This window comes from Octopus sinensis, linkage group LG9 (assembly GCF_006345805.1).
Source record: "Octopus sinensis linkage group LG9, ASM634580v1, whole genome shotgun sequence".
NCBI lineage: Eukaryota > Metazoa > Mollusca > Cephalopoda > Octopoda > Octopodidae > Octopus > Octopus sinensis.
In genome coordinates, this window is record NC_043005.1 from 45,851,172 (window position 1) to 45,865,476 (window position 14,305).

The 14,305-nt window shown below is 37.1% G+C and overlaps 1 protein-coding gene across 1 annotated transcript in view; it reads right to left on the minus strand.

Annotated features, from left to right (window-relative positions):
* LOC115215738 (solute carrier organic anion transporter family member 5A1) overlaps window positions 1-14,305 on the minus strand; it is a 164,384-nt gene that overhangs the window by 12,966 nt on the left and 137,113 nt on the right. The window contains exons 4-6 of the mRNA XM_029785032.2: window positions 6,339-6,503; window positions 3,470-3,550; window positions 1,763-1,880 (exon numbers count right to left, since the gene is read on the minus strand). Coding sequence (XP_029640892.1) covers window positions 1,763-1,880; window positions 3,470-3,550; window positions 6,339-6,503 — 364 coding nt within the window. The remainder of the gene's footprint in view (window positions 1-1,762; window positions 1,881-3,469; window positions 3,551-6,338; window positions 6,504-14,305) is intronic.

Sequence of the window (14,305 nt, forward strand, 5' to 3'; positions counted from 1 at the left end):
AAATTTTTTTAGATACACCAATTCCATCATCCCATCGAATATACATCATCATTTTATATACAGTTTTTTCATGCTTACATAGGTTGGACAATAGTAGAGTATTCCTTAATGCAGTAGTTCTCAGCCATTTCTACTGGACCTCCATAGCCATTCAATATATATTTAAAAATCCTATTTACGGAAATGTATTTGCATAGCAAGTGATCTGATCTGAGATCGTGTGCTGACACAAAAACAATTGCAGCATGGAAGGTTTTTGTAAGCCATTTAAAAACATACAAAAACCATTAGATTCACTTCAATGCTTAAATTTAATTTGCCAAAATATTTACATCACTTTGAGACTGCGACCTCAGTGAACAGGTCGCGGTCTCAAAAATCCTACTGCATTTTTAAAATTAAATATTAGAAAAGATTGAAATATTTTGTGCATTGTAGAAGTATAACCACTTTATTGCACATAAATTTTAACAACAAAAAAATTCTTATATGGGCCCCAGCTGAGAAACACTACTTGAGAGTCAAGTATTCTTTCCTGCTAAATAAACTTTTTGTGTTGACTGGTTATATTTGAAGACCATTCATTTCTAGACTTTTACTTTTGCAAATTCTTCTTTAATTCTTTGATAGATTTAGTAATGAGAACTCTGTCAAACAGAAGTTTAAAGAATAGCTGGTTTTAGACTCCTTTGTAATGGCAGAAAATCTACCTCAATAAGACTGTCTGACCCATATAAACATGGAAAGGTAGATTTTAAAACAAAGATGATGAATCTAAAATGGTATCACCCAACAAGTCCTTCCTTTTCAAACATAAGGTGTGATTTAAAGGATATTTAGTTTTTATTTCTAGCAGATAAATTGGCCACGTATAGGCTTACTCACTGACTTGCCACTGTAAATGTTTCATGAACTGGTAAAGTGACATTAAAGTATCAGGTAGAATGTTTTGCAGTACTTGTGCTGGCTCTCTAGACTAAGTTCAAAATCCAACTGAAACCGGTTTTGCCTTATGTTCTTTTATGTTACTAAATGAAGTATCAGAGTTAAACTTCTCCATCTTTCTCTCAGAATTGTTTATACTGAAAGGGTACAGAAAAGAGCAGTCATAGACCATAGCCCAACCAATCTTTTCACTGTGTGGACTTACTAACAAAGAAAGTGTAAAATAATATAGATCAGGATATGGCAAACCTTTCAGTTCTATATTTAAGAGATGAGGAATTATGTACATTATTTACATTATTTACGAATATTTGTCCTCATCTTGTTTGTTGTTAACACAACGTTTCAGCTGATATACCCTCCAGCCTTCATCGGGTGTCTTGGGGAAATTTCGAACTTGGGTTCTCATTCCTAAGGTATTGATCGATGTTGTTGTCGTTGTTATTATTATTATTATTCAGGTCACTGCCTGGAATCAAACTCGGAATCTTGGGGTTAGTATCCCGTGCTCTTAACCACTATGCCATATGTGGTTAAGAGCATGGGCTACATGTGTGTTCACGAGCCAATAAGAGAACAGCTAAATGATCGTTTAATCTACTAGAAATAGCAACCAAATCTCCTTCAACTCACACCATACCATCTCATAAGAATAAAAGAATGCCCCAGCATGGTTGAAGTCGAGTGACTGTAATGAGTAAAAGTATATATAATTAAAATAACAATGTTTTCTAATTAGATGTCTGAAAAATGCAAAAAGTGAAATAAAGATTTATAATGACTAATTACACTTAAAGAGAAACAAAATATCACTGACCTATTGAAATATGGAAATGTTGCACCAGCTATTTTTAAGTTATCACATCCAAGGAAGAAGAAAAGGATATATCCACTCAGCGCAAGGATATCAAGAATTAGAGTCATCTGTATGGCCCCTGTAAAAACAAAATAATAATAATAATAATAATCTTTTCTACTATAGGCACAAGTCCTAGATTTGGGGGGAGGGAGACAATCGATCACATTGACCACAGTACTTGACTGGTACTCAATTTATTGGCCTTGAAAGGATGAAAGGCAAAGTCAGCCTTGGCAGAATTTGAACTCAGAACATAGCGACAGAGGAAATACTGCTAAGCATTTCACCTGGTGTGCTAACAATTCTGCCAGATCGCCGCCTTTGTAAAAATATATGTGAAATGGGAATAGGGTGCACAATAGAACTGTTGCAAAAAGTTTGCCTCCTTGACATGGCCAGAATCGTTGAGAAAGTATTAGATAGTTGAAGAGAACATATAGCATGGGACCATAAGCTGCAAGCCTTAATTTCAAATTTGGCATAAGGTCAGCAATTTCAGGGACAGCGTAAGTTGATAATATCAACCCCAGTCTTCAACATGTACTTGACTTTATCAGCCCTGGAAAGGCAGAATTTGAACTCAGAATGTAGACAGACAAAATGCTGCTAAGCATTTCTCCTAATGATTCTGTGAGCTTGCTGCGTTAATAATATTAATAATAATAATAATAATAATCCTTTCTGCTATAGGCACAATGCCTGAAATTTTGTGAGGGGTGGGGGTCTTGTTGACTATCAACCCCAGTATTTAACTGGGTACCTTTTTTTTTATTGACTCCGAAAGGATGAAAGACAAAGTCGACATCATCAGAATTTGAACCCAGAATGTTGGCACCAATCAATTAAAAGCAATTGAATGTCATTCGTTTCTAAAATATAGAAGTCAATATACGTTTTATTTAATTTTTAATTTTTTCTTAGTGTCAAAGTTGTGTAGGGATTAAAATGGTATCTAAAATGGGACTCTGTGATGTTCAAACTTTTCTCAAGAACATAACAGATTACTAGTATTAGTCAAAATGGTTGTCACTGAAAATAGAGGTAAACGTTTACTATGTAGAATCATTTTTATCATTCTTAGATCATTAAAGACAGAATAATATGGAGTTGCTGGAAATCTCATTTTTAGGAATAACATTTATTTATTCTTTACAGTCACCATCCAGCCTCATGGGCTTACACTTTTTTTTTTGTCCGACTCAGTTTTTATATTTGACCAGAATATGAAGACACTGAAAGTGAGAGGAGTATATTGTCCTAGCAGCATTGTAGGCTCCTAAGCAAATCTATGTACAGGGTCCTATAGTATTTATTTAGAGTCCCAGCATACATAGGCCTGTGTGAGGCCTCTGAAGACGGTACTCGTAATAGGCTTTCTAATTTCTGCTGCGCATACTCACGAAAAATTTTTTAGGGCATTAAAACTTATAGGAGGCAAAACTTTGTACAGGACCTGGGATGATTTTTTTGAGACACCTTTTTGGGATAAAAAGTATGCGTCTTACACGTCATCAAATACGAAGGGAAGTAACTCTTCTAACTGGCAACAGTTTCTTCCCTTTATTTTGAACCGCGTGTTTGATTTCATTATAAATGTCACCAGCAACTGTAAACATACATAATAATTATAAGGGTTTAAATTAACTGAAATCGAATTACATTAACCTTTTGGACAGAGTTGAAAACGACGAAGTACACAGCCTCCAATAAGGATTCCAACAACAGCACCAGGAATACCAATTCCACCTGTAAAGTTAATAGAACAAAGGAAATTATTTTAAGAAAAGAGTGACGACCAAATGTCATAATTATAAATTACCATTCAAGATCGAATTTCATTTCATTTGCATAAGAAAATTGAAACAGACAGCTCACGCCTGAAGTAGTTCTACCTGAACTGGAAACATCTCAAGTAGACTGTTATGGCAAATATGCTCGTTACTTAAGCATTGCCAGTCTAGCATAAATCCTGACTATAATTTAAATCTCATGTCAATTATAAGGAATTTATAAGACGTTGTGCAAACAAGGAGAAAAGCCCCTTGATCAGAGGATTTACTTGAAGGAAGAGACATAAAAAAGACTACAGCCGTAAAAGATCCACAGAAAAGACACACACAAGCATGTATCTGACTCATACATTGTTCGCTTTCCAGACATTTCTACATTACTGCATGTACTTTATATGCACTTTCTGACAAGTTGTGGTGCACCTGAGCACTGTATACAATTAATTTCATTATCATTATTATTATTATTAAAAGTGTTACTGACTCACTGGGAGTAGAAGAACAGTAGCAGGACTGAAATGTGCATTTGACTCCATAAATCTGGTGTTCATAGCAAATAGATATTAAAGAAAATGTGAAGACATCACCAGACACTGCATCAAAAACGGAAATCAGTAATACCAGATCTGATTACAGCCATACTAACAACAAGCATCCTTGATTAGCCCTTTTGTTACTATATTTCTGTCAACATGTTATTTGACTTGTTTCATTCATTTGAATGTGGCCATGCTGGTGCACCGCCTTTAGTCGAAGAAATTGACCTCAGGACTTATGCTTTGTAAGCCTAGTACTTATTCTATAAGTCGCTTTTGCTGAACCGCTAAGTTTCAGGGATGTAAACACACCAACATCAATTGTTGCCTTTCTTCCAATTAATTTTTAAGATAATGAAGTATTTCGAAAATACCTTTCTCATTATTAAGCTGGGGTCTGGAACAAATTAACATAAAATTTTGAAGGAAGATTTTTATTTAGACTATTTTAAAACAGTAAGTTTACGTCATGAGACCTGAGTCAGTCTCAGGCGGGTTGGTATCAAAAGGGTTGAAATTCAGTTTCACTCTTGCTGTAAAGTAACTTTGAATGGAAACAGAATGTCATGACTATGGCAATTTCAGTAATCATGTAGCTTTTAGTTTTGAAATTCAAATGAATTAAAACTGAAATATGAATTATACTACTTAAACAACCCACAAAGGAGTCTAAGGAAAATCCTTATAAATAGTTGTTAGCAGTCAGGACACTACATCCTTCAAAACTTCCATGCTCCCTGAAATTCGCCAACAGTACACATGATGCCCCCTTTTTACTTCTTTCTTTTTTCTTTAAATGATTCACTTCCTGTGCATTAGTCTATGTACTGTTCATACACTTATGGCTACTTTTTCTGGTGAATTGTAGTGCTATTGAGTAGTGTATACAATAAGCTCACTATATCATTATATTATAATGATAGATTCAGACTGGGATAAAATTGGAAAACACACAATCCAGTGTGAAAGAATTGCTTGTAAACATCATAGTTTAACCCTTTCATATTCAAATTATTCTCTATTGAATATGATGCTTATTTATTCACATTGTTTCGAATTTATCATGTTGTCTTGTAGCTTCGATATTTCAATGATGTGATTGTTTATTTTTAAAATGACATTATAGGAGAAATGTGAGAGGCTAGATCTGGTCAGTTTAAGCATAAAACTGGTAAAAATATTTAGGCTTGATATGGCCGGTTTAAATACTAAAGAGTTAAATGAATATACACCTTAGCCAGCATAAACTGACACAGCATATTTCTTTCTGAGCTGTACATAATGGCACAGCTAACTAATGTGTGTTGATACCTCATGTAAAACATATCAATACCATATTCTTTACTATTAAAACATTTCCGGTTGCTAAATCCACTCAATGTAATTATTTTCCCCATTAAACCCAACACTACAAAAGTAAAAGGTAAAATGTCTTTTCTATTTTAGATTGCATTCCAGACAGCAATAAACCTAACAGGAAATTAGGGTAACATGTTCAAATAATATGACCGGCACTAAGGAAGCTATTCTGTTGTAACATACTTTCTCCATTTGACCAGGCCAAGCCGATTATCTCATGGATAGCATGGAATATTTTATCTTATTTGTTTCAGTCATTAAACTGTGGCAATACTGGGGTATCACCTTGAAGAATTTTCAGTTGTATGAATTGACCCTGGTACTTATTATTTTTATTTTAGCCTGGCACTTATGCTAGCTGTCTCTTTTGCTGAACCACTAAGTTACAGGGACATAAACACACCAACGCTGGTTGTCAAGTGGCAGCTTCTTTCAGTTTCTTATTTCTTTATTGCCCACAAGGGGCTAAACATAGAGGGGACAAACAAGGACAGACAAAGGGATTAAGCCAATTAAATCACCCCCCCCCCCAGTACATAACTGGTATTTAATTTATCAACCCCAAAATGATGAAAGGCAAAGTCGGCCTTGGTGGAATTTGAACTCAGAATGTAACGGCAGATGAAATATTGCTAAGCATTTCGCCTGGCGTGCTAACGTTTCTTCCAGCTCGCCGCCTTTGTAGCTTCTTTCAGTTTCCGTCTACCAAATCCACTCACAAAGCTTTGGTTGCCCCGAGGCTAAAGTAGAAGACACTTGCCCAAAGTGCCATGCAGTGGGACTGAAGCAAACTTTCAAATGATTTCCCAATTAAAACAAGATTGAAACATCACAGTAAAAGTGTCTCACCTGTAAATAGATTAGCGACTGAGGTAGAGCTTCCAAACTGGGTTTCAAAATATTTTGGCAGGAAAGTAACAAATCCACTGACAATTGAGAACTCACAACATATACCAAGGCAAGTGATGAGGTAAATGGAATTCTTTAGAAGGAGCCAAATAGATTTTGGTATATCTAGAAACAAAAGAACAGTCATTTATTTTATCTGGAAATCAAACAAGTAGCAATACATAATTATCATATTTTCTGGCCAAAATTTTCTGACCAAAATATACAGCCAAAAAAGGTAGGTTGACTTACACACCAAGACAGCTTTGGAAGAACAAAACTTCCATGTAGAATGTAACAGGATTTGGAAAGATAGAAACAGTATTTGAATGTTTACTCTATATAGTATGTTGTCTTGTATGCTGGAAAATATGGTTGGTATATGATTTTTTTTAGGGTACTGTTTTGATGCATTTTATAGAAGATACTGTGAGTTAGAAACAAAAAAAATCAAAGCAAAAAAAATCAAACTGATAAGATGCTAAAAAATACCAAGGTAAAATGTGTTTCTGTACCACCATTATGTTTGGATGATTGTAAACAAATGTTTGCTGAAGATGTTATATGTTGTTTTGCAGCTACAGGGCAGCTCAGATCTTTGTCAACATTGAACAACCATTTTCCATGCTACAGGCTAAACACCTTTGACTTTTTCCACCCATAAAGATTTTTCAGCCCAATATCTACATGCTTTTCTTTTATAGCTTTATGTGCTTCAAGATCCACTGTTCCATATAAAAAAAAGAATTATTTTACCGTCTCAAAAGTTTATAAATTCTTATGACATTGACAACGTACAATTCTTGTTGGTAAGAATAAAGTTATTAAAATGGATAAGGAAATTCAAAGGATTGCTTTAGTTTCTAATGGCAGAACTACTGTCCTATCTACAGGAGATGTAGGTTCAAGTCCCATGGGTAGCCTTTAACTTTTTCTATCCAAAAGGGTTTCTCAATTTACATTCTACTATTCATAGCTTTGTGATTTGAGATCCACTACTCTAAAACATATGGCTGTGTGGTAAGAAGCTTGCTTCCCAATCACATGGTTCTGGGTTCAGTCCCACTGCATGGCACCTTGGGCAAATGTCTTGTACTATAGCCTTGAGCTGACCAAAACTTTGTGAATGGATTTGCCAGACGGAAACTAAAAGAAGCCCACTGTGTGTTTGTGTGAGTATGTATGTGTTACATGAAGCCCAGTTACAAATACAGCCGGCTATTACCAGTAAAGGTTTTAGTTGCCTGCCAATTTTGTACAAGACCTTGTAGATCTTTAGCTGGGCTAAAAATTCACAATCGATCATAGCACCAGTAACAGTTAAGCTTCGTGCAATGGCCATACTCGATAACGAGGGGGCAGCCATAAAAAAAGAAATATATATATATTATATATATATATATATTATATATATATATATATATTATATATATAGGATAAAATTTTCGAAAAAATTTTATCAATGGCCAGCATATTAGAAAAAATACCATTAAAGGTTAAATTTATAAACAACTTATAAACAAGGGCAAAAGAAAAACATTTCAATGCCAAATATGCCGAAATAGACTTAATCATCATCAATAACCATATAATTATATGGTTATTGATGATTAAGTCTATTTCGGCATATTTGGCATTGAAATTTCCTTTGTCCTTGTTTATAAGTTGTGTATGTGTGTATATATATATATATATATATATATATATATATATATATATATATATATATATATATATATATATACTTTATTTAAAGCAGCAGAAAATTCAACAAAACCTGTTACTCTGAGTTTCACGTTCTCATTCATTGGACAGTTGTATATGTATATATATATATATATATATATATATATACATACACACAGACACACACGGTGTGATGGGTAAATTGTTGCCATTTTATATTCTTAATTTTGCATATTGTTTTTGATTTTGTCAACTACACAATATAGTAGGGTCAGTTGGGCACCGTTTTTGAGAAAAACACCATCATGATGCGATTCACTCTGCCAGAAATTTGGAAATAATATGCTGTATTGCTTGGTATTCATACCGGAACCTCTAATACGAACATTTCAGAGCGTTTGGGTGTCAATTTGAGGACAGTGCAGAGGATTCGGAAAGAGTTGGGTGAGTCTAATGGTGTTTATGAAGGTACAGCACCTCAGAAAACTCAGTCTGATCGTTCTGATAAGGAAAGAATTCCTGAATTTATTGGTGAGATCCAAGCCATGATTGACAACAATCCCTCCATGTCAATCAGGTCTATCGCCAGGGATATGGGAGTGTCTGATTTTCTTATCAGTGCATGAAGACATTCGGTATTCCTCATGCAACATGAGAAAGGGCCAATTTTAGTCCCAAGTCATCAAGGACAAGAGGAAAGACCATGCTACAAAGCTTTTGAACAAACTCAAGCATCCCCTCCAACTGAACATGCTTTGGTTTTTCTCAGATGAGAAAAATCTCTGCCAGGATCAGATGGTGAACACACAGAACAACCACTGGCTTACTGTGTCCCAAAAACATGCACCGAGAGTGATAAAAATCAAACATCCAGTCAACATCATGGTGTTTGGAGTGATCACTAGTGATGGCGATGTTATACATCCATTCATCTTCCCACATGGCCTCAGACTCAACATGGAAGCCTACATCAAGTGCCTGGAGGGGGTAGTGCTGCTCTGGATCAAGAGGTTGGCTGCTGGAAGATCCTATTTCTGGTAACAAGACTCTGCACCATGCCGCACAAGCAGGAGAACCCAATAATGGTTGTCAGACAATTTCTGTAACCACATCACCCCTAACATCTGGCCACCTAACTCCCCAGACTGCAACCCCCTTGGTGGGGCACAGTTGAGCGAGAGACCAACAAAACTCCTTGTAACACCAAAGATGAACTGAAGGCAAGAATTATGGCAGCATTCACCAACCTTAACAAGGAGACCATCCAGAAGAGATGCAGGAGATTCCGAAGTCATCTGGAGGCCATGGTTGAAGCCAATGGCAATTTTAGTGAATAAATTTATTCTGTCAGTGTTATTTTCATTTTTGTATAATTTAGATAATTTATTCACTGCATCTTGTATATGTGTGTGTCTTTGTTTGTCCCCACCACAACCTCTTAACAACTGGTGTTGGTGTGTTTGTGCTCGGCAAAAGAGACTGATAGAATAAGTACTAGGCTTTAAAAAACAAGTCCTGGGGTCAATTTGTTCGACTAAAACCCTTCAAGGCAGTGCTCCAGTATGGCCACAGTCAAATGACTGGAACAAGTAAAAGAATAAAAGAATACACACACACACAAAATCGAATGAATAACATTGTTTATTTAAAATCACTACAATTGTTTCAACACATTTTTACACTCATAGTACATTGGTGAGATGTGTAAAAAACAAGGTATAAAAAACACTTCTTCAAGTGACAATTTAAATATGTCCTTTGTTAGATCCTACCACCATTTCACTCAGTGAGAATGCATACCCGAAATATATAAACTCTATATAAATCCAATGGATATTATGGAATGCCTGATGTTTATCCTGGAGCAGGAGCATTTCCACAGTATGATGACATCGAGTAGCCAAAACTGGACAAGCTTCTATGAAGTTTTTACTCACATCTTATTTACCGGCATATATATATTCTTTTATTCTTTTACTTGTTTCAGTCATTTGACTGTGGCCATGCTGGAGCACTACCTTATACATGTCTTATATATATATATTCTCTTATTTATTTCAGTCATTTGGCTGCAGCCATACCGGTGCACTGCCTTAAAGGGTTATAATTAAAGAAATCAACCCCAGGACTTATTCTTTGTAAGCCTAGTACTTATTCTATCGACCTCTTTTGCCAAACTGCTGAGTTACAGGGACAAACAAAGACACACATACATAAATACATGCATACATACATATATATATATATATATATATAACTGGCTTCTTTCAGTTTCCGTCTACCAAATCCACTCACAAGGCTTTGGTCGGCCTGAGAGTAGAAGACACTTGGCCAAAGCGCCATGCAGTGGAACTGAACCTGGAACCATGTGGTTGTGAAACAAGCTTCTTACCACACAGCTTGGGGGTGAATGTTTACTAGTAAAGCTACCTACCAGCTACCATAATCCAACATGTGACTAATCACAGTACATCTGTCAGCCTATCGGACTATAATAGAACACAGAAAACTGACTCATACCATATCTGATAAAAGATATCTGACCACAAAATATCCATATCACCCTATTGAAAATTATTTATACATGGTTCGTGGAACAACTTTTTATCATTTTCGCTATTATATTTGCAACAGTTGCTATTTCTGTTGTTGCTCTAAATAATTGTAACTGTTTGTTGTAGTTGTTACAGTTGCTGCAGTTATATTCTGCTAGTTGCTGTGGTGATGGTATTGGTGGTGGTGGTGGTGGTGGTGATGGTGGTGGATGTGGTGATGGTTGTTGTCAGGAATATTGAATTGGTACCCAAAAGGAAATGTATTATTAGCAATCCATAGTATCCTGAGCTCAAAACAGCTGGGAGATTGTTTATAATAAATTTTCAGAGCCAGTGAGTCATTCGGCTTATACACTTAGTGTAAGAGAAGGAACAGCATTTAGAGGCACAAGTGCGGCCGTGTAGTAAAGAAGTTTGCTTCCTAGCCACATGGTTCTAGGTTCAGTCCCACTAAGTAGCAGCTTGGTCAAGTGTCTTCTAATAAAGCCTCAGTCTCACAACAGCCCTGTGAGTGGATTTGACAGATGGAAACTGAAAGAAGCCGGTTGTGTTTGTGTCTATACATATATCTATCATCATCGTTTAACGTCCGCTTTCCATGCTAGCATGGGTTGGACGGTTCAACTGGGGTCTGGCGAGCCCGAAGGCTGCACCAGGCCAGTCAGATCTGGCAGTGTTTCTACAGCTGGATGCCCTTCCTAACGCCAACCACTCCGAAAGTGTAGTGGGTGATTTTATGTGCCACCGACACAGGTGCCAGACAAGGCTGGCAGACGGCCACGCTCAGATGGTGTTTTTTATGTGCCACCGACACAGGTGCCAGACGAGGCTGGCAGACGGCCACGCTCGGATGGTGTTTTCGGTGTTTTCTTATGTGCCACCGACACAGGTGCCAGACGAGGCTGGCGAACGGCCACAATCAGATGGTGTTTGTTACGTGCCCACAGCATGGAGGCCAGTCGATGCGGTACTGGCTACGGTCCCGTTCGGATGGTTTTCTTATGTGCCACCGGCACTGGTACCACAAGGATACAAATTCCATTGATGTTCATCTATTTTGATTTGGTTTGATTTGATTTGATTTTCACTTGCCTCAACAGGTCTTCACAAGTGTCACAAGCAGGAAGGTATGCACAGGTAGACTGACTACGTCCCAGGTAGGGGCCACGGGTTATGGCTTCACTAGTCTTGCCGGGTCTTCTCACGCACAGCATACTTCCATAGGTCTCGGTCTCTAGTCATTTCCATGGTGAGACCTAACGTTCGAAGGTCGTGCTTCACCACCTTGTCCCAGGTTTTCCTGGGTCTGCCTCTTCCACGGGTTCCCTCAACTGCTAGGGATTGGCACTTTCTCACACACCTATCTTCATCCATTCTCGCCACTAGACCATACCAGCGCAATCGTCTCTCTTGCACACCACAACTGATGCTTCTTAGGTACAACATTTCTCTCAAGGAACTAACACTCTGTCGAGTAAGTACACTGACATTACACATCCATCGGAGCATACTGGCTTCATTCCTCATGAGCTTACGCATGTCATATTATATATATATATGCATAAATATAGATATCTATGTGCATGCATTTTTGTTTGTCCCCTATCACTGCTTCACAACTGGTGTTGGTGAATTTACATCTCCATAACTTAGTGGTTTGGCAAAAATGGTTGCTAGAACAAATACCAGAATTTAAAGAAAAATAAATATTGGGATCAATTTATTCAACTAAAAATCCTTCAATTTCGATTTTTATTACCGCACAGCCCAAGCTTGGAAAGAAATGAAGCAAGCATGCTTTGTTCAATGTATAGAGTCAGTCTGCATGGGTGATGGGCTGCACTTGTGCTTAGAGAAAAACTGTGTATTACAGGTATCAATCAGCTGTAGTGTGCAAGAGAGAAGACTATGGACCATGTGGATGAGAGTGCAGGAAAAAGTGTGAAATGATGCTAGAGGAAGAAGCCTGTGGAAGAAAAGGAGGAGAATCAAAGAAGTTGGTAGGAGGAAGTGGTGAATTCCAGTCTGGGGATGTGTAGCATCGCAAAAGAAATGATGAAGCACCATGATAAGTGAGAAGATGCAATGCTGAATCATACATACAAACCTTTTGCCAGAACAGGAAAGTAGACACAAAAATGATGAGCTGATGATGATGATGTTGGTGGTGTGATAATGACAATGATGGTGATGCTTATAATGGTAGTGATGATGATGATAATGGTGATGATGATGATGACAATGGTGGTGAAACTGAAGACGATATTGTTGGTTTATAAAATAAGAATGGACACAAACCAAAAACAATTGTGAAATTGCTGAACGCCAAAAGGCAATGGAATCAAGACCAACTCTTTAATACTCCCACAGTGCATATGAATTATTCAATAATTTACATCATAATCTGGAGCCTTAGAACTCATTAAACATCATATCCTGGAACTGACATTCCATTTGACCAGATATAACCAACCTAATGCTATGTTAAAGCAATTGGATCATATATTTTAACCCTTCTTTTATTGCCTTTCAGTCGACACATACATGCCATTGGAAAGAAATAATAATAATAATAATAATAATAATAATAATAATAATAGTAATACACCGATTGATTTTGTGATTGAACAAGGGGATTTAAAAGAACAGTGGTCTGATCAATAAGTATCCAGACTGTTGCCATAGTAACGAAGCTAAAGAATGCAGAGTGAAGCTGCTTGGCACAGATTGACCTTGAACTCTGCTCTGTGTGTGCATTAAGTTTCAATGTTCTAGCTCACTTCTGCTGTTTACAGCAATGCTTGGAGGGAAGGTGTGTAGCATGTGACTGTTGCATTGACCATGACACAGAATGTTGAGCAGAGAACCTACATCAAATTTTGCCAAAAGCTTGGCGATACCTGCTCAGAGACCTGTGCAAATTTTTCATCGTTCTCAACACAATCAAGATCTTGTGCAACTGAAACCTGAGTGTCTTCTTGGTCAGCTGAAAGCAGTTTTGGCACAAACTTGGCAGACATGCATCTCATACACAAATCTTCAGTGATAATGGACTGAACTGAACAGTAACTAATCTGTACATCCTCTGATAACTCACATGATTTCCCTTCAGAGCTGCACGCACATCTGCAATGTTTTTCTCAGTTCTGCTGCTCGCAGTTCTCCCAAAATGTTTGTCAATATCAACATTTTTTCTGCCATTTTGGAAACATCTGAACTTGCCTGTACTAGTGCCACGTAAAATGCACTCTGTCCACTCTACAGGGCAGTTGATGTTAGGAGAGCGTCCAGCCATAAAAACCATGCCGAACAGACACAGCAACCTGGAGTAATCTTCTTTCTATTTGGCTGGCTCCTGTCAAACTGTCCATCTTATGCCAGCATGGAAGACAGACGTTAAATGATGATAATGATGATGACTGGCAAAATCAATTAAGCCAACACTTTGAAGTCACTGTCAACCTTTTCCTTGTTAAGATAAACTATAGAAAAAGAAAAAAAAAGAAAGAAAAAACACACACACATGTGTGTCTTTTATCTCTCTTTTGCTGGTTTCAGCCATTGGACTGTGGACACACTGGGGCACTATCTTGAAGGGATTAGTTGTATGAATCGACCCCAGTTGTAATTTCTTTTTTAAGCCAGGTATTTATTTTTGTCAGGGATCTTTTGCTGAAATGCTAAGTT